Below are 27,018 nucleotides of genomic sequence, written 5' to 3'. Positions count from 1 at the left end.
CACCCTTGTTTCATACTATGAACATTAACCTGTTCAAAAGCCGAAACAGCTTCGGCGTGAATAAAACTTTTGTTTTTGGCACTGAAATGCATTCGATCCATTTCGTGGTGTTTTTATTGCTTTTGTGAGCGAACGAACTCACGGTCCACCTGGTATTAAGTGGCTACCGGAACCCATAGACATTAACAACGCAAATGACGCCACTCACCTTGAAATATTAATTCTAAGTTTTTAAATTTGTGTATGTGGAATGTATTTTGCTCAAGAGACACTAAGCTTAAATTAAATAGTAATTTCGACGTATTCTGTTCAAATTAAGCTTGAATCAGTTTAGCAATCGACTGCTACTCACATCGGGGAGTGTTTATGCAAATCTGTGGTTCATTTGTAATTTAAAATTTCATCTATATTCACCAGTGGAGTATAGAAATGAAATATATTGTGGTTGTGATACTCTTGAAGTAACTTTGCATATAATTAGTATATTTTAAATGAATAAGAAGGAATGTATTGTGTTTTTTTTAATAAATAAAAAGATCGACAGTTTGATATTGGTCTTTTAAAATTGCCAATTACTTTATTCATAAGGCCTTATTTGGGTTAGAAGGATCTCGAATGGTCCAGAGATCTTGCCGCTTAGCAGAAAGAATAACGACTAGTTTAACCCACCCGCACAATGTGTGAATGCAAATTTACTAACTTCAAATAACACTGCTATTTACAATCGGCAAATGCCGGCTGTAAGAGAACGATTTCTGAAGTCGAACCTCCACATAAACATCTGCTTAATTAAAGCACAAACAATAATCACATCAACAAATTCGTATTTCTTTTTTTGTTCTTTTTTTCCAACTTCAGTTGACGGTATAGCGAGACTATATCAGCGTAACCTGTAAACGACGAAAGGAAAGATCTTCCACCGAGCGGGTGATATTGCTCGGTAGACCGACGGTTCTGATGTTGTTGTTCAGAACTGGTATATATGCAAGTTTATCTTGAAAGTGTTGTAAGTGAGATTCAGGCATCTGTCAAATGTCTTGCGTTTTGTGATAGCTACTGCCACACCTTAATCAGTAGGTGAGCTCACGGGGCTCAAATCTAACGACGTTGCTAACGCGAACTCTAGCAAGAGCCGTGCTTCGCAGAAACTACCACCGGATCGGAAACGCGAACCACTGAGAAGATCCGGCGAGAAACTCAGTCGGCTGTGTCTGTGGGTTAATTTACTCGCCGAGCCCTTCGTCGCAGGCGACGGGTTCGACAAGAACGATGACCGGTTCGTATTTCATGAATCCAACTTAGTATTGGTAACGTAGTTGTTGTTTGTCTGATGAAAATGGAATATTTTTCAAGCGGGTGTGTTTTTCAACTTTTTAAAAATTAGGATTGAGGAATAACTAGTGTCCCGGAGGCCTTTCCAGTTTCACAAGGACAGGTTGGCAAGCAGGAGCTCAGTCAGGATGCTGGGATTTGCTCACAGCTACCCGAGCGCCTCCAAAGGAGACCTGGCAACTCAAGAGCAGCTGCTTCGCGAATAAATCTACTATCGGATCGAAATCGCGACCCGCTGAGAAGATCCGGCCGAGAAACTCAGCGGGCTGATGTTTAGGTTAGGTTGCACAACGAACTCTTTGCCGGGTTCAACGAATAGGGTTACCGGGGTCAGTCAAAACTAGTATTTTTTGTATTATGAAATTTGTACGGACGCAAAATATCCACACAATCCAGAAGACAACAGGAATGGGCGATAAGGGGCGCTCTTCTCTACCATAGATCCAAGGAATGGCCGAAAAAAGGGCACTATTCTCTTCCATACATCCACTTTGGACAGCACTAGCTGTGCCTTCTCCGTGAAATTTTAATTGTTTTTTTTATTGTTTAAATACGCACAAACGTTTCTTTTTTTATTTTTTTATTAGCGTAATTCAGTTATTTGTGATATATTTTCTATTCAGTGATACATTCCGTTATAAAATTGGGATGTCTCTCTACCATAGACGTATCACATTCTCTATTATTGCATGGAATACAAAAAATATCAGCGAAAAAGATGTAAATAAATTTATTTTATATTAAGAATCAGGAATCGCTACCACTGCATCTGGCTTTGGGTTAATACTAATAGATTTATTTTTGGAAACAATAAGTTCTGTAAATATGCTTTTATCCATAGTCGTAAAGACGACCTCCTTGGAAACAAACAAACAAACAAGGCGTTCACGTTACGAAGGGATTTTCAGTTGTACGTACGTGGTTGTGATCGCTATTCTAGCTTAAATTGTAACTGTAAGCAATTTTGAACGCTATACCATAGGACTTAAGGAGATAAGATTGATTAGGTAAACACACGTATAAGGGACGAACCCCAAACCTTTGCAGACCCAACTCTAGAATCGAGTGTGCAAACATCGACCAAATGTTAGGGAATGTCGATAAAATTTTATCGATATCGATTAATATTGTCCTGCAAAACAAACTCGTAAAATATTTGCGTACAACATATAAGATTATTTCTCTAGATGGGTAGTCAAATCCACTACCCATCTGATGCGAAGCGTGTAACGAAATCCATTCCTTACAGACATAATATTTATGAGACTTAAAGATCACAAAGAAAAAAACAAGATTTTCTTACATAATTTAATTCTAAAAACAAGCAAGCTTTTTATTCTGCTCTGACAACATTAATAACTTTATAACACTACTAGAATCTCAGATATTGGAAACGAATTCACGTGTTTACAGAGTAAATGTAGTAAATAGTTACACTAACAATAAAAACACAAAGTCGATTTCCGGAAACGAAATGAGGGGAATATAATAAATATTTATTCATAATATTATGTTACTCGATCGACATAAAAAGGCACTTATCTCCGCCAGGGCTCCATCAAATTGTAGGTACACAGGCTACGACAACACCAGGGAATATTGAATTGATTTAGGAGCACGACTCCATTACATATGCCTAATACTAATCGCTCTAAAATTGTTTTATAACTACTAACCAAGAATTTATTTTTTACTAGCGATCCGCCCTCGCTTCCCTTCGGAAACTGTAATTTATTATTGATTTCTCCACTATTTAATGGATGTTATTATACGTATAAACCTTCCTTTTTAATCACTCTATCTATTTAAAAAAACCGCATCAAAATCCGTTGCGTAGTTTTAAAGATTTAAGCATACATATGGATATAGGGACAGAAAAAGCGACTTTGTTTTATACTATGTAGTGATTTATTGCTTAGGTGGGTGGACGATTTCACAACCCACCTGGTTTTAACCGATTACCGGAGCCCATAGACATCTACAACGTAAACGTCGCCACCTACCTTAAGATATAAGTTATAAGGTCTCAGTATAGTTACAACACCTGCCCCACACTTCAAACCCAAACGCATTACTGCCTCACAGCAGAAAAGGCAGGTTGGTGGTATCTATCCGTATGGACTCACAAGAGGTCCTACCACCAGTAAAAGATATTCAAGAGCGCCCGCTAAAATTTTATATATTTTCAGAAATCGACCGAGATAATTTATGAATTGAACATTTTTATATGTCATTGTGTTCTTTTTGTTCGTATCCTAAGCGTTCCTATTGCGTCCCTATCTTTAAAAAGCTCCACGCTTTGTAAAGATGTTCGCACTAGATGGAAGTTTCCTGACATAGTAGCATTAATGTAAGATAGGTGGAGAATGAGTTCCATCATGTAGAAAACACGCGGTCCCATTGTAGATATAAGACAATATTACGGTACGATATTATAATGCTATGACTGAAGAACTTCAACTATAACTATCAACACATCCGGAAGTTCAAAAGTAATAAATAATAGTATAAAAAAACTAAAAAAATACGCTTTTATAGAAAATCCCACTAAAAAATAGAAAATAAATTTTAATAAATTTGATTAAAAAATAGTGTAAGAAAAAAAAAAATTATTCTAAAAAAAGCGTGGAGTGCTTTTCAGAATATTATCAAAATAACCCTTCTACTCATATCTGTTTATAAAATATTTATAACTATTGACACCATGCATCCATTAGTATGTATGTTAGTACGCTAACATACGTATCAACATTTTTGTTTTTTTTGCTTAAGTTGGTGGACGAGCTCACAGGCCACCTGGTGTTAAGTGGTTACTGGAGCCCCTAGACACCCACCTTGAGATATAAGTTCTAAGGTCTCAAGTATAGTTACATACGTATGAAGCTAATAAAAGCGTATTAAAATCAAGAATGTAGATAGCTAAATCTTATTTTTATTAGGTAATTTAACTTACTAGGATTGACGGCATGTCCTTCATCAACGACATTCATCGACAGATGTAGCAGCACCAGCAAAATCGCTGACAACTGAAACAAGATTAATAAGACATTAGTCGAATTGTTTTTTTCTATTATCACTCAACTTTCGCTGTAACAAGAACACCCAAAAATTGCTATTTCACGGCTGTAATATAACTCGTTACTGATTGCTTTTATTTATTTCAACTTTTTTTTTTTTATGATTGAAGGATTACTGGTGGCCCGGAGGCCTTTCCAGTTTCACCAGGACAGGTGGGCGAGCAAAGGCTCAGCCAGGAGGGGTGGGATTTGCTAACAGCTACCCGAGCGCCTCCGAAGGAGACCTAACAACTCAAGAGTAGCTGCTTCGCGAATGAATCTACTACCGGATCGGAATCGCGACCCGCTGAGAAGATCCGGCGAGAAACTCAGCGAGCTGATTCATGGGTTAGGTTGCACGGCGAACTCTTTGTCGAGTTCGACGAGTACGGTTACCGTTTATTTCAACTACCAAGTATGTTGTTAACGAATCAACGTCGCGTCATACATTGATGGCTATGATTGGCCAACGATGACGTCATATCGCACGAACCAATCACAAAACAGGAAACGCAATAGTGGCACCAATGGTCAAAATTTAACACAATTATAACACGCAGAAAAAAGATGGAAGCGCATTTCAATTTTGTATTTGTAAAATAATTAAAAACAATAATATAATGAGTATTTGAAGAAGTAAACGCATTCATTCATTTTCTTGGCCACCTCAAGATACATCTAAGAAATAGACGCAACATATGTTTTTTATCATTACTAATTTGATACGAATGTTCCAATTGTTGTTTTTGCACGCTTTATATTAATTAGCTTTATATAAAATTCAACCAAAAAAATAGAAAATAAATCTTATTAAATTTAAATTGAAAATAGTGTAAAAAAATATATTTTATTTTAAAATAAAGCGTGGGGTGCTTTTTAAGATATTATTGAAATAATAATTCTTCTACTAATATCTGTTAGAAAAATATTTATAACTAATAACACCACGCACCCCACGCTTTTTTACCATAAAATATATTTTACACTATTTTCAATTTAAATTTATTAAAATTTATTTTCTATTTTTTACTTGAATTTTATATAAAGCGTGTTTTTTATTTTTTTTAAACTATTGTTTATTGTCATAAGGCCTATCTTGAAATCCGCATCACAGTTTCGCGGCAGAAAGAATAACGGAAAGTACAAATAGTGCGTAATATAGGGGTATGAAGCGTCATATTTTTTATTGCATTAACCGGTGACCGATATCACGGCCTATCTGTTTTTAAGTTGGGACCAGGAGCCCATAGACGATAACAACGTAAATGCCGTCACCTACCTTGAGATATGAATCCTAAATCTCAGTTGTGTGGTACAACCTACACCCAAAATTACAATTTAAAAAAATGTTTTGCCAGCCCTAGGGATAGGCGCAAACTACACTAGTTTTTCTAAAATTAGTTTAACAAAATCATCTTTTGGATCTATCTCAATTAAGTTCTAAGGTCTCAAGTATAGTTACAACGGCTGCCCCACCCTTCAAACCGAAACGCATTACTGCTTCACGGCAGAAATTGGCAGGGTGTTGGCACCTACCCGTGCGGACTCACAAGAGGTCCTACCAACAGTAAAAAGTATTTTGAACAGTATTAAATGATTCGCTTACATTTTTCATAGCCCGTGAATTATAGAAATTAAGTTCTTGAGCGCAATAAGAACACTAAAATTGCATTAAAATTCTGCATTGTTCACCTTTCATTAATAATTGGATTATGCTGGTTTAACATTCATAGTTTTTCGTATCGAAATTCTCACGTTTTGTTTTGCGTTGCATTGTTTCGTACTTTCTACTCAAAATGCTTCTTAACTTATCTAAAGTTCTGTTTTTACTGGAAATTTCGTTATTATAAAAACTCATTCAAAAATACATTTTTAAATCTCAAAATGTCAATTCACAAACACTAAGCTACAATTTATAGCAAAAATCATTAACGATAGGTTGCGTGGCACTGTGTTTGTGGTCGTTTTTAACGTGTCCACTCGAAAAATCGTTTACTACTTGTATCTGATAATACTAGAAGTCCCGCAGTAATCGAAATTCGACTACAATTAATTGGAATTGTAAGTTTGTACACTATTATGATTGTATTTTATACTTCTACTAGCGGCCCGCTCCGACTCCGCTCGGGTCTTTAACAAAAATTTCAACGATATTTGACGTTGTTTAATTTTTTTTAAATAAAAGAACACTTATATAATAGTTAGACATAAACTGTCGCGACACTTTTTGTAAATAATATTGTGTTCTACAAAGTCGTCGTACATTATATTATTGTATCATCAATAGTTTTCGCAGAGCACGCGATGTAAGGAATATTTTAGGTAATTTTTTTACACCTTAGGTTACATTATCGGAGTTTTAGTAAGGATCCCTAATTTTTTTCAAAAGTTTATAGCCTATGTTACTCCGGAATAGTGTAGCTTCCAAACCGTGAAAGAATTTTTCAAATCGGTTCAGTAGTTTCGGAGCCTATTCAATACAAACAAACAAACAAATCTTTCCTCTTTATAATATTAGTATAGATAATCCCAAATTTCGCCAATACTACACAGGTCGATAACGGGTCGAACTGCTTAAAATATTAAATTGTAATCGGTCCTTGATAAGTATGCCAAAATCTTAAGGTTAATCCGACCTTTTGAAGGGTTAAAAATCATGTTCAAAGTTCCGTTACAAGCATACATACTAAACATACGTATGAAGCTAATAAAAGCGCGTTAAAAAGTTACGTGAAGCAATATAAGTCTTCCAAGCATAGATCGTACCAAGAACTGGACAACACGCGCTTTTAGAATTAATTAAATTTATTTAGCGTAAAACGAATGTAAACTCCAGCCATTATGGGACACAATGCATTGTATTGAAACTTCGTGTATAATTCACGGTACAATATTGTCATCGTTTATCAACGACTCGGGAACAAACATTAATTGCTGTAATTGGATAATTTCAACCTAGAAGACAGACGAAATGTTCCTTTGAACGGTACCCGTACTTTAATACTTGTATGACATTTAAGTGCCGTTTCACTTAAAGTTTGTCTTTAACTAGGGTCTTGTAATTATAATAATAATAATAATTTCTTTATTTACTACTAGCGACCCGCCCTCGCTTCGCTTCAGAAATATTAAAACACACATGAAACCAAAAAATAAAATAAAAATAAAAAATAAAAAAGTAGCCTATGTTCATCAGGGACAATGTCGGCTTCTAATGGAAAAAGAATTTTTCAAATCGGTCCAGTAGTTTCGGAGCCTATTCGAAACAAACAAACAAACAAATTTTTCCTCTTTATAATATTAATTAGTATAGACATAAACTCTTAAATCATGAGCTAGAATACTATTTACATATTTAACTAACTGAGAGATTACGCAGATGGCATCAACAATATAAAATTAACCAATGATCCTCACACTAGGCATAGCCTGTATCGTGAGGACCAAAATGCGATTTACTATGTATATAATTGACCTCAAAACGACATCACTATTATTAATAATTATTACGCTCAAAAACATGCGTTACAAGATTTAACATATAAGATAATAAAAATTTTTGAGTAATAAAAATAACACATCAAATAATTACACATATGTGGGGAGCGTAGACATAAACAATTATAAAATAAATTAATAAGAAAAAATAAACAAAAAGATACAAAATTGATAAATCTACTGCTATTTCTTGCTTTTAATTAAGTTCTCTGTGTCCATATAGTTCAATGTAAGCAACCATTTTTTCACTAGTGGTTTAGCTTGCCTAACCGTTTTGTGTTTTTGGTTTTCAATTATAGGATAAACGTAAGATAATATTATACATAACATGGCTTATACACATTGTTCTTCCTGTTCGTATACTCTTGACAGAGTGGTCGTGGTCATGCATCAGTCGGATCCTGCGATACCGATGCTCTCGCGATGGGACGCCATGTGGCACGGTGTTTTGCAGAGCGAGAGCAATCGTTTATGTTAGAGTGAGTCACAGATTTTATGAGGTCGATACATCGTGTTGGAGATCGTCTGCGAGATCTTTTGCCCTCGACTTTCCCTTGCACCACCAACCGCTCAATGGAGATTACGAGTGATGTGCCCGAAGAACTTGAGGATTCGTAATTGGACTGTTGACGATAGTCTCCCTTAATGTTGAGCTCTTTTAGGATCGAAACGTTGGTACCGTGTGCGGTCCACGGAATTCTGAGGAGACGTCTCCAACACCACCTTTCCAGTGCATCAATCTTACGACGGTCTCGCATCCTCTTCAAAGATCAGGCATCTCATTAACCGAACTTTTTTGTTTTTGGTTATTCTGCGGTCTCTCCAAATCTTTGTTAGCCTTTCAACTGAGGATGTCACGGCGCAACCGTACATATACACATTATATGAGAATCCTTTTTACCGTGCAGCAAAAGCGCATTCAGCCACAGGGCTCTTTTCGAGAACATTATAACACGTATCATTCGACTATAAAATTAACTCTCCTTTACGATGCTTGAGTTAGATGTCGGAGTGCTATGTGATGGTTTTTTTCAAACGATTTTAGGCGAGCGATAGGTAGTGCGGTTGCGATACGCTTCTGGCGTTACTGATGACCATGAACTACGATGACCACATATTGTCGAGTGGCATTACGCTCAGCTGCCTAAAAATACAGCAAAATCTTTTACTGTTAACAGTGTACCTTGAGGGTCCGAACGCATGGCTACCTTCACCCCGCCTATTTCTGTCGTAATGCGTTTCGGTTTGAACGGTGGGCCAGTCGTTATACAATAAAACGGAGACTTATAACTCATGTCTCAATGTGGGCGGCGGCATTTACGTTGTTACTGTCTATGAGCTCCAGTAGCCATTTAGTACCGGGTGGGTCGTGAGCCCGTCCACCCTATAGAGCAATAGAGAGCTTTACGTTAAGAAATAAGCCCATCTGACCTCGCAGGAAATGGAAACGAAATTTCAGAATAATTGAAAATAGTAGTTAGTGCTTACACAGGCTCGAACCACGAAACCAGATGGTATACAAGTGTAGTGGTACAGGTCCCAGTAATTGCTTAACATAAAGTGTAAATAAATAAAAAAGTAATCCTAACAGACGATCGTACAATAAATTATAGTACCTTAAAGTATCAAATCAATTCCGCAGTGCATATACTCAAATTGGAAGGATACAAAGAAAATTAGCATGGATGACACGCTCAACCGTGAAGTATTCCACATTTTTTGGGGGCTTATGTAAGATGGTTATATCTTTTTCCTCCTACCTATTCGCTGGTAGCCTAAGAGGCCATTCCAGTTATGCCCGGATGGGTAGATGAGCTCATGGGCTCAACCAAAGAGAATTTGCCATCACTAGCCCTAACAAGAGCAGTGCTTCACAGAATCTACCACCAGATAAAAATCGCGACCCAGTGAGCAGATGCGGCGAGAAACTCAGTGGGCTCGGCTTACATCCAGAAGTGAATAGATATAAGACTAAAGATGACGAACATATCGAAATCTTAAAATTTCTTATCCAAACATTGCTATATTTATTCAAATTGAGTAGGATGAAATATAGGATTATAACTTAAAGAGCGCTTCGTTAGCGAAGCTCATACTTAACTTTTATAAAGATGAACAGTTCGTATTAATCTTGTTCTTATTATTATCGTGCCACGTTATTGATGGCACCTCTCCGGGTGACGTCAGTTACGTTAATAGCTAATAATGCTTCTAAATTAATGAGAAGAAATTCGTTGGAATTCTAATTAATTAAAAATTCAAAATAACAGACCTTGTATTCGTCAGTTCGGGTATCCCGCTGAAATTCCGGCGGAAGTATATTACTGTAACTATTGTTGCGATAAAACCTCAAAGAATACAAATAAAGTAGCGAAAAAATGAAACAAACGAATGAATTCGCGGTCACACTTTTAAAAAAGCAGCCTAAAATGTTATAACGAGCTTTTTTTTTTTTTTAATTTCTTACCTAAGCTGATAGCCTTGAGAGGTTATTTCAGCGTAACCTTAACTAGTAGTAGAGCTCACGGGGTTCAGGCCGGAGTGATGCTAACACTGACCCTAGCAAGAGCAGTGGTTCGCAGAATCTACCACCGGATTGGAAACGCGACCCACTGAAAAGAAAGAAACTCAGTGGGCTGTGTCTATGAGTTAACGACCTTCTTTACAACTCTTGGTTCTCAACAATCGTTTAAAAACCAACAGAAATCGTTTGCACCTACTCAAGTTCGTACGTTGAATAACCTTCCAGAAAAAAAATACTAAGGTACCAACACGAAACTCTTTCAATAACACACTTGAACTTAGAATGTTTCAGGTCTGAAAAACATGCATCAGCGAAAACACCTAGTGCGTTTATTAAGTTACTCATTAAAATAACGATTTTAGGAAAAATATTTTGTTGTTGTTGCTTTGATAGGTGGACGAGCTCACAGCCCACCTGATGTTAAGTGGTTACTGGAGCCCATAGACATCTACAACGTAAATACGCCACCCGCCTTGAGATATAAGTTCTAAGGTCTCAAGTATAGTTACAACGGCTGCTCCACCCTTCAAACCGAAACGCATTACTGCTTCACGGCTGGAATAGGCAGAGTGGTGGTATCTACCCGCGCGGACTCAAAATAGGTCCTACCACCAGTAATTATACAATATTTATATACAGTATTGTACAGTACACAGCCATACAGTATTGAATTGTTGTAATTATCAACACGTGTACATTTAAACTTAATTAAAACTTTAAGTTTAGTTGAAGTTCTAATTCAAGCTGTACATGAAAAATAAATATTATATATTAAATACGTAAGAATTAATCTAGGAATCCGTAACTCGGCTTCCGTAAAACATTCTCGAAACGGAAAATAAATTTTATCTTTTCCGTTTCGACTCCACACTAGTTCTAAAACAAACTTCGGAAAAGCGCGCTTAAAATTCCGCTCGCGGGCGGGCGAAATTTCAGTTTTATTTTGTCTAAACTAAAAACGTTCAAAGTTTAGAATTTTTACATGCTAACTCGTTTAAAAGCGATTACGTTCATCTATCAAACGGCACACAAATAAAATACACGGCTTTCGATTTGATGGTTGGGAAAAGCGTATTTTAGTTTCGTTCTAAATTAGCGAAATATGATTTAAAATCACTTACAGGATATAAATGACACTTATGACACTTATTTAAAACTAGCTAACCTAGCAGACTTCGTAGTGCCTCAATCGATAAATTAGAGACCTAAACTTTTGTATAAAATAAACTTAAAACGAACAAAAGGAATCCGTCCGACCGGGAATACATCAAAGGAAAAGCAAAATTGTTATTTTTATTTAATTCCAAGCATTTTCATATTTACCTACCTTTTTAACCTTCTCTGGACTTCCACAATAATTCAACACCAAAATTAGCCAAATCGGTCCAGCCGTTCTCGAGTTTTAGCGATACTAACGAACAGCAATTCATTTTTATATATTTTTATTATTTTATAGATTGTTCGTAAACATTGTTTGACGATGACAGCACAGGAATCCGTCTGCGATTGTTTCCCATAGATGGGAACTTCAGCTCAAGGTACTATTTTAAAGACACTGTTAGTTCATTATCAGTGCCATAAAATGTCAAAGTCTAGAAATAATCTCATGAAAAAGTGGGTACTCAGCTCAATATAACAATCACAATAAATAACATCATAATCGTCCGTGTTCACGAAAACTGTAAAGAATTCGTAACAACGGAAGTCATATCGTACCAATGAAAAAACGCAAGATTAAACCGTAAAAGTGTAACAGTTTTAGATCTAGCTTTTAGTAGTACGATGAAATAAAAATAAAACTGTTTATCTTGCTCTAGCACGCACAAGATAATAATTATTACGTTTGGCTCTACACGGTGCCTTTGTTAATTAAACCTAACCTCTATATCATTTACGTGATGAATTTATTCTTGTTGATATTTTTATGACATACAATGTGACTGTGACTCCAAGGCATACGCAATATGGCTATAATTATATCGAAGAAAACAACGCAGTTGGCTTTTATAACTCTCTTAATCTTTGTCTCCACCTTATCCCATTAGGTGGGGTCGGCACACCGATTTTATCTATTCCATTCTCCGCTATTAGCCGTCATCTCAACACTCACTCCTCTTTCTTTCATATCGTCATCACACACTCCATCCATGTCTTCTTCGGTCGACCTCTTCCCCCTCTACCTTGCACTACCATTTCCATACTCATTACATGTCCACACCACGCTATAACTATACGTGGCTAAAAGCCTCGTTACCAGGACATAAAATCTTCAATTAAAAAAAGTTATACATTTCAGTTTTCACAGATAAAAAAAATTATAATTTTTCACACTTTAGCTCAAAGACAGAAGACCGATTTGATAAACTTGGTTTATTGCGAGTAACTAAGAAACTTCTTCGAGAAGGCTTTGTAATTTGCAAACGATTTCAATTAAGTCAAATGCAGTTTTAATCCTGATTAAAAATGGCAACCGAAATACTGGAAGTGTCTTGTATTAATCTCAGGACTTACAGCAGACAGAGTTAAATGGGGGATATAAATACAATCTTTATTACAGTTTTCAGTGAGAACTACTTAAGAAGTTGCGGATGTAATAAATTTTAGTCCGAAATCTAGCAAATTATTTAGGTACTGACTTTGTACAACAACAATTTTTGGAACGAAGTTCCTTATGCGACGATGCGGATGGGTACCCTAACCGGGAAAAACGTCCGTAACGTAAGATTTTTATTATTTATGTATAGTCTTTGTATGATGGCTATACAGTGTCTAATTAGTCTACGTGATGACAGTTATTATTATTATTCATATAAATAGCTGTTTCTTTGTATATTATTATTTTATATACTTTTTATAAATAATTGTGAGTAAAATAAAGTTAATAATTTTGTAAAGTATTTATTATTATCAATAAAAAAATCATAATAAAAAATGTATACCAGAATAAATTACTTTCCTTATACCTCGAATAGAACTTAAAATTAATATTTTTATAATAAAGAACTTCGTTCCTATCCGGTGTCTCACCGACACCACAAATCTTTTTTTTGATGAATCAGATAACTCTGCCTACTGGTGTTAAGTGGTCACCGGACACATCCACAGAAATTGGTCCATTTCGAAATTATGATTGTATAAGAGCTGGCCCACGCTTCAAATCAGAAGGCTTTACTACTTTGCAACAGAAAGTTTTTTTTAAAGCCATTATCGTTATCGTATAGCCGTTTGAATCTTCGTTCTCACTACTCACATGTAATCTTACAAAACGCCCTCCCAGTAAAATAAAATAAAAAATATCTGATTTTTATAATACTATGTGTGTTATTCTTAATTGCGGAATTCGTTGGTGAGCATTGTATTAGATACGCATTTACTATGAATACTTGTGTGCAAGAATTTAGTCCCGAAATAATCGAATAACTTGACGCGAGTGTACTATGTCTCTTAATACCTTAGGCCGACTTACAAGTTTTGTCACGATCAGTTTTCATTTTGTTTGTTACAGAAAATTTCCAAAATTGAATAAAAACTTCACTAATGAATCTAATATATAATTCTTGGCAGCACATTACTTCAAATTCTCAACATCGTTAGAAGCAGTCTTCAATCACTATCACTCCCTAAAGTTTCCGTTCGTAATAACTTCCAATATAAATTTTAAGATCAACGGAAACCTAAATTTAAACTATTGAACATTACATAAAAAAAAAAAAATTTGACTGCCGAAAATATATGTATCCAAATTTCGCGGTCGCAAAAGAAATACAAAATTATTCATGAACGCAAATTAAAAACCTCGAGCATGTTAAGAAGCCCGAAACTAATAAAATAATATCGTCCCAATTCTCTAGGGACCTAAGTTTCAATCTTATTTAAATTAAACCAAAAATAATTATGAATGGAAAGTAAAATATTTTGATAAGCTATATTCATTAATTATATTTAAAAGAAAACTTAAATTAAATGAGCATAAGAATGTTGAAAGCTCTGTGAAATGTTCCAAAAGCCCGCTAAATCTGAAATTAAAATAGTGATTTGTTTTTTTTTTAATTTTTCGTCATAATTAAAATGATTAAATAGGCAGTAATAATATCAAATATTCTTCTTCTCCATCGCTCCCTCATTGCTGAGGATCGTGACTCCGTTTTAGCTTGTCGACTGTCAGCCTCCATCGGTTCCGGTCAGAATATCAAATATAAACGTCATTTATTAACACAATGATAGCTTTGAATTTTCACATTTTGTGGATATGGTTATAACAGAAACACAAACATATTTTGAAATAACATTTAATAAGAAAATATTGATGAAGTTTTAATAAAATTCGTGATAAAAGTATAAAATTCCCGTTTTTTTTTTGGTTTTTTTTTTTTGTAAACCGAACGTTTCTAAAGAAACTGCAATAAAGAACTGCATTTGCAAAATTTGATCAAGTTTTGTTGGTTCTGCAAATAAACTTTTTCTTTTGTAAGTCCATTCAGTATAGTTGAAACCTGACATTTTACCACTGACCTCGTTTTGACGTAGATCAAAACATCAGATCAATCCGTCGTAAACAGCCTCCGAGCGTAGCCTATAAACCCACTTTTACAATTCAGAAACAGAACATTTTTCTACAAACCAAGAACACGGCTTCAACAATTGCCTCGGAACGTAGACGACCAAGTCTCTTGGGACATCGAAGGCCACTCAACGAAGGTACTTTTTGAACGATGTTAGTCTAGGGAACAATTTTACGCAACCTTGACACTGCTATGAAGCAACTTTGATTAGCAGCTTTGGATTGATAGCAATCTTTGTATTCTTATTTTCAATTATAAGTATAAGCCCAAAGTCGTGATAAAACCGTGAAATTTGAAGAGAAAATCTCAACTGCTTTGTTATTGGCTCGGCGAAATCTCGACACAGATTGTCGTTTAATCCTACAAAAGCGTTACAATGCGACGTAAGACTATCAAAAGAGAAGTCGATTTATCATCTTTTGTTCGATAAAATCTTGACACGAATATAAATTGCATGCAATCGGTGCACGATGAATCAGTTCAAATGGGTAAATACGAGGAAGAGGATCCCTTCGAACGAGGGTACATCAGTCGAACGGGCTTGTTTATCTAAACAACTGTAAAGGCACTATCTCCCGCAAATTGGCGGCGGGCTAGAAAGATTGTAACCATTCGTTAAAATCAAGACCAAACTCGGCTATCTAACAAAATGAAATGTTGCTGCGGCTTTAAATTATCGTGGGGTTTTAAGTTTTTTGTTGTCCTACGAAGGCTGGCGAACTTACGTCTTAGATGATGGTTATTTGTTGCCATCGCTGGTGAACTATAGAATGGGATGTGGGGCGAAATTTAAAAGTACTATTTTCGAAGACAGAGGATTTGATTTGGAATTTGGATACAACAATCATAGAAGTGATGTAGCAGTCTGGGACAATAAAACACAAAGAGATAAATAATCTATTGAGAAATAACTGTATCGGATTTTTTTATATTGCTTAGATGGGTGGACAAGGTCACGGCCCACTGATGTTAAGTGGTTACCGGAGTCCATAGACACCTACAACGTAAATGCAGCCACCCACTTTGAAACATGAGTTTTGAGTGTCAGTTTTTGGTACCTGTCTCCGGAATTCGAACACCGGCACAGTGGTATCTTGTACTTGGTAGTAATGTACCGGGCGTCTTATCTTTTAGGTCCCGACGACTATAACAGTCCTAATTGCGAATTTGAATCCTGTACCTTTGATCTCTATCTTCTTGAATGGAGCCTTGAAACGGCTTATTATTAGACACTAAAGCTTAGTGTATAACAATAAGCCGTTTAAACCAGCATTAATGAGCCTTTTCAGACGCGCTTAGTGATTAAAAGGATATCGATTTTAATGGTTGAAATTTAATGTTTTCTCTTTAATGATTCTCGAATGACTTCAACTATAAGGATTACATTCTTATTTTATTTCATTAAAGTTGGTTTTCTTATTTATTAAAAATTTTCACTATTCGTGATCTTGTTACAGAAATATAACAATCGTGCAATAAAAATCAAACCCGCAAAATTATAATTTGCGTAATCACTGGTGGTAGGACCTCTTGGGAGTCCGCACGGGTAGGTACCACCGCCCCGTCTATTCCTGCCGTGAAGCAGTAATACGTTTCGGTTTGAAGGGTGGGGCAGCCGTTGTAACTATACTGAGGCCTTAGAACTTATATCTCGAGGTGAGTGGCGCATTTACGTTGTAGATGTCTATGGGCTCCAGTAACCACTTAACACCAGGTGGGCTGTGAGCTCGTCCATCTGCCAAGAGAAAGTTTAAATGTTGATAGACGCAAACTTCTCACAAACTTTCACATTGTAGTAATTGAACTATTATTATTATAACGTGGATTTTATATACAATTTGCGAACTAAATCCGACGTTCGTGCGGTCAGCTCCTAAACATACTAGTAGCAACACCAACACCCGTCAACCGAGAAAGGTCTAATGGTGATTAAATAAAGGTTCAATCCGCAACAGAGGAGCGTACGAGATCATTTGTTAGTACATACTGGATATAAAAGGGATTCCGCCGAGCGTTCTGACACGTGATATCCTATTATTTTCTGGTTTACTGTGGACAACGAGATAAAAACGGACTAATGGTGAGCGATTGTGTTTGTGCCGTGACGCCGCCAATAAATATGGCACCGTTTTTCCTATTTTTATGTATTTACTTGTAACATTGTCATTAAATTAGAAGGCATATAGACTCAGTTCCCAAGCGTAATAAGTCAAAAGCATTTAGTTCTGCTTTCAGAAAGTTATATGACTCAAAGTGGAGTTATTAATTCGTTAGCATGTTAGCGGTATGGTGTGAGAGGACTTCTTAAAAATAGTTGGATGAAATGTGTAAAAAAGAATATGCCAAAGAAGAGTGCGAGTGAAAAGAATGACGTATGATAGGCTTCATGGAAAAGACGTGCTGTGCCGATAGTAGAATAAGCGCCAACAGAAGAAGAAGTTCTTTTTACTGGTGGTAGGACCTCTTGTAAGTCCGCACGGGTAGGTACCACCATCCTGCCTATTTCTGCCGTGAAGCAGTAATGCGTTTCAGCTTGAAGGGTGGGGCAGCTGTTGTAACTATACTGAGAGCTACACTGATAGCTCAAGGTGGGTGGCGGCATTTACGTTGTAGATGTCTATAGGCTCCAGTAACTACTTAACACCAGGTGGGCTGTGAGCTCGTCAACCACCTAAGCAATAAAAAAAAATTAAAAAAGAAGTTAATGGTATGACGTATAGGAAACTCGCTTGGGTAGGTATCACCAACCTGCCTAGTTCTTCATTCGAGTTTGAAGAGAAGGGACAATTAAAATATACCATTGAGACTTCACTAGCACATCCCAAGGTTTAGATTTTCATTTAAGGCAACGTATTCAATGAATTCGTTCTATTAAATTCTCGTGTATCTTAATACGTGAAGCAAAAATATTGTATCCTTTTTACGAAAATTGCGCAGACGGAGGAGTATGAAATTTTCCACACTTATAGAGAATATAGAGAAGAAGTGCACAATGCTAATATTTTTTTTAATAATGCATAAAATATACATTAAATCAATAAAGAAAACATTACACACACTACCATGTATTTGACACAACACATATACTCTGCGTTTATTGTCCAACTTTTGTTATTGTTGAAAGTCTGTGGTCAAACTAAGAATAAATTAATATTGTTTGTCTTTATTACTAATTATCTATAGTGTATTTTTGGCGAAATCTGTAATTATATTAAATAGTGTTTGACAATAAAACCATAATAATGTTCAAACTTATAATTTCAATTAATTATAGTCGAATTTCGACTACTGCGGGACCACTAGTTTTCAATATTTGTTGTAAATTCGTCGACACTATTTGCGCTTAAAACTAAAAATTCTAACAAACTTAAAGAAGCAAGGTATTAAAGAGTTTCTCTCCGAGCGTCGAGCGTGAGGCCCGTTTCATATTTATCACTGTCTGTCAGCTCAGAACGTTACAGCAAAAACTGTATGTAAGATCTTCAACTTTAGATACACGAGTGTTCTTGAAGTCAGAACCATAACTTGCAGCCGCTAATTCGTTTTCTAAGAATACTTAATGCTGTGTATTTAGAGATAATTTTGAGTACTGATTTGAGGTAACCGTGGATATTATGTAGACACCACCGTTCTACTTATACTGGACTTGTACAACAGTTTCTTCAATATAATACGTTTGAGAAATTAATATTGGTTGTTTTATCGTCAATTATCAAATTTCAACCATAAGTACTTCAAGATTAAGATTAATTTTGTGTACAATATATTCTTTTGCATTGTGGTTGAAAAGCACCCACAAAAAAGGAGAATCATCTAATAAACAAACAGAAATTTTTATTTAATTATTTCGTCTTTTCCTATTTATATACCGAAACAGAGACATTAACGTTGTTTTACGACTATATGTATATGACTTCGTCTCATCAATTCAGCCTATCGCCGTCCACTGCTGAACATAGGCCTCTCCAATAGATTTCCAGTGCGACCGGTCCATTGCCACCTGCATCCAACGAGACCCAGCGCTTTTTACTAGGTCGTCGGTCCATCTAGTAGGTGGCCGTCTGCACTGCGCTTGCTTCGTCTGACTTAAGCAAATTAAGGTAAAATTAATTGTAAATTGTCTTAATTTATAGCGATGGAGAGTTTGAAGTCTGTCTCGCTCTGGTGGGGACTATTCTTTTTTTTTATATATAAGTAATGTACCAAAACCTAGGTGCGTTTTCCTCCCGATCCACTAACGGTGCTTTTAGGTACTTCAAGCACCGGTCACCGTTCTCGTCGAACCCGTCGCTTGCGACGAAGGGCTCGACGAGTAAATTAACTCTCAGACACAGCCCACTGAGTTTCTCGCCGGATCTTCTCAGTGGGTCGCGTTTCCGATCCGGTGGTAGATTCTGCGAAGCACGGCTCTTGCTAGGGTTCGTGTTAGCATCGTCAGGTTTGAGCCCCGTGAGCTCACCTACTAGCCACGGTTACGCTGAAATAGCCTCTCAAGGCTATCAGCTTAGGGAAGAAAAAAAAAAAAAAAAAAAAAGAAACTAGGTGCGGCACAATACTAAGATTACAATCTAGCTCAATAAGGCTAAGGAATAAGTAATTTTAATTTAACGAAAACTACCATTTTAAATAATGCCTCTGAGATTTGAGTCCACTGACTTTACTTAGTGTCTATTAAGACTAAGTACTTTGTTCATGTATTATTGCGAATGTAAAAAATAAAGAAACATCTTTAATTAATAGTGTTTTCTAGGCATATGATAACTTAGCGAGACATGTCACAATATTTAATAATAAGAATAAAGTAGCCCTAGCTTAAATGAAAAAACGTCCAGTGCATTAATATCGAGCGTGCAGGTACCACTTTTTCTTAAACTATATGTACCTAACACGTCCCAACGGACGGGTATTGCTATAAAGGAATATTATGAACAATATTTTATAAGCTAACATGAATGATAGTGGAAGCCTGTATTGTGCATTTTTGACGCAAGCTGTCTTTTATTTTAATTTAAAGGGTCACACGGTCTTAATATAGTCCAACTGAGAGTACAACCTCACGGTAGATAACGGTACACACGTGTGGCCACCAAAATTCGTAAACGCCATAGGCTCCATTACTAACAGTGCAATAAAACCAAATTTACCAATCTGGACTTCCCAATATATGTTCGCCACAAAAATCCAACAAAAAAGCTAAACCTTGCTAAAGAACCTTCGAGCAACTAAATTCTATTCTCGAAACGCTGACATCCACGTCATGCTATAATACCCTTCCCATTTATTATATTACGTCCATAAAACTAAGAGACCACCTCGACGGAAAGGTTGATCTTCACGTAAAAAAAATGTATAATATTAAGTTCTTCACGTTACCAATAAGTCGTGTCACGATACGATCCCATTACTTTATTATTGCCGGTGCTTTCGTAAAAGCTGACGTTCTGGGATTGTCCACTTTTTGTTATATTAACGCTAATACAAGAATAAATGTAATTTATTAGGGTTCCGTAGAAGAAAGCTCCTACCTGACATTTGAGTTTTCAATTTTGGTGCAAAAATCGTTTTTTTTTTTTGTGATTGTAAAATACAAAAGAGGGTGCCTTTCATTGCTAGCAAATAAGACTAGTTTTAAAGACCTATAGACATCACTATGTCTTTACCCTCATACACACGCTGACGAGGTTAAAGACATGAGAAAGACATGAAAGAGGTATGTTGGTGCTACCCTTACGGGCATATAATATACTCTAACACCAGTAAATCTCTAACTTACAATTACTATATCTCTTATCTTATTTAACAGCCTGGTCAAATATTATCAGCGTTACTGCCGTAACTGTGCTTACAATTCTACGTCAATGCGTAGTGCATTGCACATACACATGCAAAAACACGATCCAAACAGAAAAATATCAAACGGCCTCTGTTATTTCATGGAAAGTTCTAGATTCTATTGTCCGCATATAAGAGGAGATACAGGCGGGGTGTCGCAGGGTGGTCACTAAATCTTCGTTAACTGACGGCTGACGTGCGCCGAGCAACTCAGACATGTGGATACAAAGTAAATACAGGTTTGTTTGGAACATAGAGGAATAAACAGGTAGACCTAAATGACCTTAAAGAATAATTTGGTAGTTTTTAAGCTTAGCCCTGAAGGCTACCTATTTGTGGAATGCTTATTGCACTTCGGTACCAATACCCTGTTTTAAATCAATCACTGTCGGGAAAGATAATACATAAAATATACATTTTTATTTTTCACTAGTTGGAAAACTTAAATGTGATGTTGATGCGTGAGTCTGACAGCACGCTTGTATCGATACGATCAACTTATTTCGGTTAGACTTTATTAGTCTCATTAGTATTTGTAAAATAATAAACCCTGAAACGTTCGCGTTCCGATATATTTTCAATCACTTAACATCGTGCGGACAATTTGACCTAATTTCAGCCAATAAAATTTTAGCCAATAAAGCGTGCAATCTAAACCGAGAGCAGTATTTTAATTCGATTCAAATTCCTTTTTAAAAACTATTACATAGCTTTTATCGCGGGCTTTGAGCGCGGCGACCAAATCAATAAATTCCATAACGAAAATAAAACCTAACACCCCCAATCCGCCTACCTTGTAGCTCGCGTTCAACACATTCTCACGTTGCGCTTGTGTAGTGTTTGCGAATAAGCGCGCGGCGTGACGTCGCACTGCATGCGCATCATGAAAAGTCTGTCCATCTCTCTCTCGCGCGGTCTAGCTTATGAGTGTGAAGGGGATAGTCAATGTTTTGCTTTTGTTAATGTTTATAAATATAGCTTGGTCTTGTTTTATTATTGTTTTAATATTAAATTATTATTGTCTAATTATAATTGCATGAGTTGATAAAAAATGCTATGCTTTATCACGGCAGTCCCTGAGTGCCACACGTGTTTTTTATTTTTTAATTCGACTCTCAATCTTCTTTTTTATTGCCACTGATGGGCAAACAAGCCTATACTCCACCTCGTATTAATTGGTTACTGGAACTCACGGAAATTACAGATGTCTATGGGCTCCAGTAACCACTTAATAAAAAACAAACATGATTCAATCCAGTACAATCCAATTGACAGATAGGAACACATTAGTACTTTATAACAGAACAACCATGACGATACAAATGAAACGGGCGGGCTCACAGTACGCCTTACCGCCGCTTTAGCATAATTAGTAGTACTAGAGGTCCCGCAGTAGTCGAAATTCGACTATAAATAATTGGAATTGTAAGTTTGTACACTATTATGATTGTATTTTATATTTCTATAATCACAAATTTCGCCAAGACTACACTATAAAAAATATTAACAAAGACAAACCATATTCTATTCTCAATTTGACAACAGACGTCAAGAACAAAAGTTTGACAATAAATAGTATGCATGCGTGTGTGCGTCAAATACATGGTATGTAGTATGTGTAATGTTTTCTTTATTGATTTAATGTATCTTTTATGCATTATTTTAAAAAAATATTAGCATTGTGCACTTCTTCTCTATATTCTCTATAAGTGTGGAAAATTTCATACTCCTCCGTCCGCGCAATTTTCGTAAAAAGGGATACAAAGATTTGGTTCACGTATTAATTAGTAGTATATTTGGAAATCGTTACTATTTTTAATACGCTTTTATTAGCTTCAGAGGTATGTACCTATGTTTGTAAGGGAATCTTTAAACATGATTTTGACCGCCTTCAAAACGTCGGATTAACTCGAAATTTGGTATACTTATTAAGACCGATAACAATTCAATATTTTAAAAAAATTCTAAAAATTGAAATTAACTAAAAAATAAATAATAGTTTAAAAAAAATATAACAAAATCCGCTATTATAGAAAATCCAACTAAAAAATAGAAAATAAATGTTAATAAATTTGAATTAAAAATAGTGTAACAAAAAATGATTTAATTGTAAAAAAAAGCGTAGGGTGCATAGTATCAGTAGTTATAAATATTTTATGAACAGATATGAGTAGAAGGGTTATTTTGATAATATCCTGAAAAGCACTTCACGCTTTTTTACAATAAAATCATTTTTCTTACACTATTTTTAATTCAAATTTATTTTCTATTTTTTAGTTGGTTTTTCTATAAAAGCGTATTTTGTTAGCTTTTTTTAAACTATTATTTATTGTTCATTTTGTGAACTAGATTATAAATGTTAAAGGTAGTCTAAAAGATCGCTCTACACAGGACTGGGAAAAGAACGAATAGGTACTGGCACTACGAAGAAAAAGAACAATGCTCCTTCATTATATAACTTTTTAATTAAGATTTTCGTGTTACTAACGAAACAGCCGAACATTGTTTCGCTCTTGAATTAACATTTGATGAAGAACGATCTTTTATATTGTGTCATAGCTATATGATTAAAATTAATCGTATTTGCGCGAGTGGTGAATTTTCTCCGTAAAATATCTACTCAGATTGTGCTTATAGCTTTCTTAGTATCTAATTATGATTTTCAGCTTTTATTGCAGCAAATCTTATAAAATTTTCACGATGGCTAAAAAGTTGTTATTAATTCCAATTAAAAAAATATTTTTACTCTCTTGACTGAGAACTAAAGCGACGTATGTAGTGCGTTTATTTTCATTGTATATTGTTCAAAAGTTTTTGAAGGTGACGTATCATAGAACGCTAGAGTTTTTTTTGCATATTGTAGACAGACGAGCATATGGCCCACCTGATGGTAAATGGTCACCGTCGCTCATGGACGTCAGCAATGCCAGGGGCAGAGCCAAGCCGCTGCCTACCATTAAGTACTGTCCGCAAACGCACTGTCCATGAACGCAGCGGTTCCAGATAATATGGATGAACTCTGCTCCTATGGCGAAAGATGCGATGATAAAAAGGAGATGAGAATCAGATCATCTCGAATAATTTCTCAGAGCATTCCTCATAGAACATACGGTATAAAACACAGAGAGAACCGAAGTTTTTACAAATTCCTGAATCTCGCCAACGACTTTATCGAGATAAGTTTAGATATATGCAAGTTCCGAACAATAACGTTCGAGCCGTCGGTCTACCGAGCAATTTCACCCGCTCGGTGGAACATCGTCCCTTTATGATTAACCCCAAAAAGTCAATATTGTGCCTTGTGTACTCTAAAAAAAATCTAAAAGCTTTTACTTTTTAGTTATTACCTACAAAATCGATGCAAGATCAGATAATGAATCGGTCATATTATATCCACCCCTATCTATAGTGCAGTTGACATGCAGCAAAAGACAGCTACTCACGGCGAACAAAAATTCACGAAAGGCTTCAGGGTGCTATGACGCTCTTTAATAAGTAAATGGTTTTAAGTAGATACCGGAGCCCATAGGCTTCAACAACGCAAATGTCGCCACCTACGTTGAGACATGAGTCCTGAGTCTCTATTTTATAGGACATCATGTGCCCCACCTGTCAAACTGAAAAGTATTACTTCTTCACAACAGACATAGGCGAGATGGTGGTACCTACCCCTGCAGGCTCACAAACCCCCCTAGCACCACGCAAATTATAATTTTTGCGGGTTTCATTTTTATTATACGATGTTATCCTTCACCGTGGAAGTCAATCTTGAACATGTGGAAAGTATGTATTCAATAGAAACAGTAGTACCTGCTTGCGGGATTCGAACGTTTTCATAGTCTCATAGCTCAACATCAATGGACTAGGTGTCTTATTACCCACACATTTAACCCACAACGACTTAAAATCGAATAAAAGAAAAACTAAAATATATTGAACGATAAATTTTACATTCTTAAACAATACGTTTTTCAGGTAAAATCATTGTCAACTTTAACAAAAGCCGTGATCTTTATCGGTCTTGACGTAAATAAATCACCGAAAATTTTTTAACGACCCTAAAAAGTATTATAATTTTGTCTCGGTGTCGGCGACTTTGTCCAAATTAATTGCCATATTTTATTACGGGCCAACACAGTTTAAGGGCTGTTTGCATTTATCTTTTAGAAACGAAAGGGCTGTCCTTAGAAAGAACAAAATTTGTTTCAGAGAAGCGCGACCGATTCAACGCTAAATGTTTAGCGTAACAAAAACGAACTTGGCCGTTCACATGGAAAACCATTCTTACGCGCCTGGGGAGATGAAATTTCAATTTTTTCGTGCGACATCAAATATTATGCGTAAAAGAGCTACCATGTTTAATAAATTTACATATTTTCGACTTTCTGCAGTAGGTACTTCGTGGTACGTGAGTAAACATCGTGAAATTATCAAAAATTTCTGGAATTTTCAATTCTAATACAATTATTCTTTTTAGATCGTATAGTATTGTTACGCTGGTAAGAGTAACGCCATCTATCGCTGAATAGCCGAAAAATATATCAATCTAGTAACATCTAGAATAGCCGAAACACACATCGAAAATAGTCGACTTGTGAAGAATGTTCTCGATAATTCTAGGGATGTCATATCGACTATAAGCGAAACAGCGAACGGATTACCTGAAGCGAAGCGGAAGAAGTAAATTGAGAATTTTAAAGTGTTTTAAGTGTTCTAAGCATTAAACACAGTATTAATTTGTACTTCAGTTGAATTTTATTTATCCCGAACCCCAGCACGTTACAGTATTTTAACAACAATTAAAAGATCTGGTTTGTGACATAAGCCATGTGCGCACGACTAATCAAAAGAAACGTGCTAAATACACTATATTCATTACAACTATAGAATAAAATATTATGATAACCAAAACTATTGATACGATAATGAAAATTATCACGTATAATAGTTATAATATATTACCAAACTCAAAAGATCTAATTTAAACGAATTTTACGGTTTATTCTCGAATTTACTATTTCCAATTTAATTATTCCAGACGTTTCGAATACTATAAAGCTTTCGTGGTCACCGTCGACTGAAGATACCTTATCCTCGATCGAGAAATATGGGCATTATCGAGCAAGGGAAAGTTAGATGTTTCACTTTTACCAAGTTGAACCGTGGCTCAGTTTAACGAGCCAAGTTCGTGAATAACTCAAGTCGACCCCGACTCTAAGGTGAAATTCGAATATCTATATAGTGACACTAAAATATTTATCGACGCTGAAATTCTAATATCTATACTATTAATATTATAAAGCTGAAGAGTTTGTTTGTTTGAACGCGCTAACCTCAGGAACTACTAGTCCGATTTGAAAAATTCTTTCAGTGTTAGATAACCTGTTTATTAAGGAAGGCCATAGGTTATATAACATCACGGTAAGACTAATACAAGTGGAGCACCAATAAAGAATGTTTCAAAATAGGGATTTAAATAGCTCCTTAAGATTTTGTAATTCAAAAATATTTTCACTTTCTACGTAAATGAAGTGGGCGGTAAAATTTAGCGTTATGCCAAACTATTCCACGTGGACGGAGTCGCTATAGTGACACTAAAATGTTAAACAGTTGACTGTTAAATTAGTTTTGTGTCTACATTATTATTGTTTATTCTGTTGTCTACTAAGGACACATAATGCAGTAATTTCCCGTTACGCATTATACATTTTTCAGAACATTCGATTGTCGAAGCCGTTTTAATCTCTTATTTTTTTAAGAACGATCTCGTTGTTCGTCAATCTCGCCGAATCTTCTCAATAAGTCATTATTTATTTCCGGTAGTAGATTCAGTAAAGCAGGGCCCTTGCTAGAGAGATACTAACAAACTTTTTCAGTCCCCCAAAGTCCCGCGAGAAGTGTGTCAATTTGCACTAAGACAAACATATTTCTTGAAGTGTTAATAAATGACTATAAAAAACATTTAAGATAAACAATTTAGATATTTTCACGAGAACTCATTCAATTAATGTATTTAAGTTTTAACTACTAACTATTTAAACTAGAACGCGTCGCGCTGTGGCACTGTAAGTCCATTTGTTGAAATTACTCGCTCGCCACCTACCATATTTTGATAGTACTATAGCACAAAATCCCAAAGTTGTAATTATATACAAAGTCTCAACTCAATTAGAGGCACGAGACCTGAATGCATACTCAGGACAAACAAACAGGT

At 35.7% G+C, this 27,018-nt stretch overlaps 1 protein-coding gene and 1 pseudogene across 1 annotated transcript in view; one reads left to right on the top strand and one right to left on the bottom strand.

Annotated features, from left to right (window-relative positions):
* LOC101741207 (suppressor of lurcher protein 1) overlaps window positions 1-27,018 on the bottom strand; it is a 338,026-nt gene that overhangs the window by 208,467 nt on the left and 102,541 nt on the right. Inside the window, exon 3 of the mRNA XM_038011405.2 lies at window positions 4,286-4,358. Coding sequence (XP_037867333.1) covers window positions 4,286-4,358 — 73 coding nt within the window. The remainder of the gene's footprint in view (window positions 1-4,285; window positions 4,359-27,018) is intronic.
* On the top strand, window positions 9,517-9,606 carry LOC119628695 (U6 spliceosomal RNA; annotated as a pseudogene).

Source organism: Bombyx mori, chromosome 6 (assembly GCF_030269925.1).
Source record: "Bombyx mori chromosome 6, ASM3026992v2".
Lineage (NCBI taxonomy): Eukaryota > Metazoa > Arthropoda > Insecta > Lepidoptera > Bombycidae > Bombyx > Bombyx mori.
This window is presented reverse-complemented; position numbering and strand designations above follow the sequence as displayed.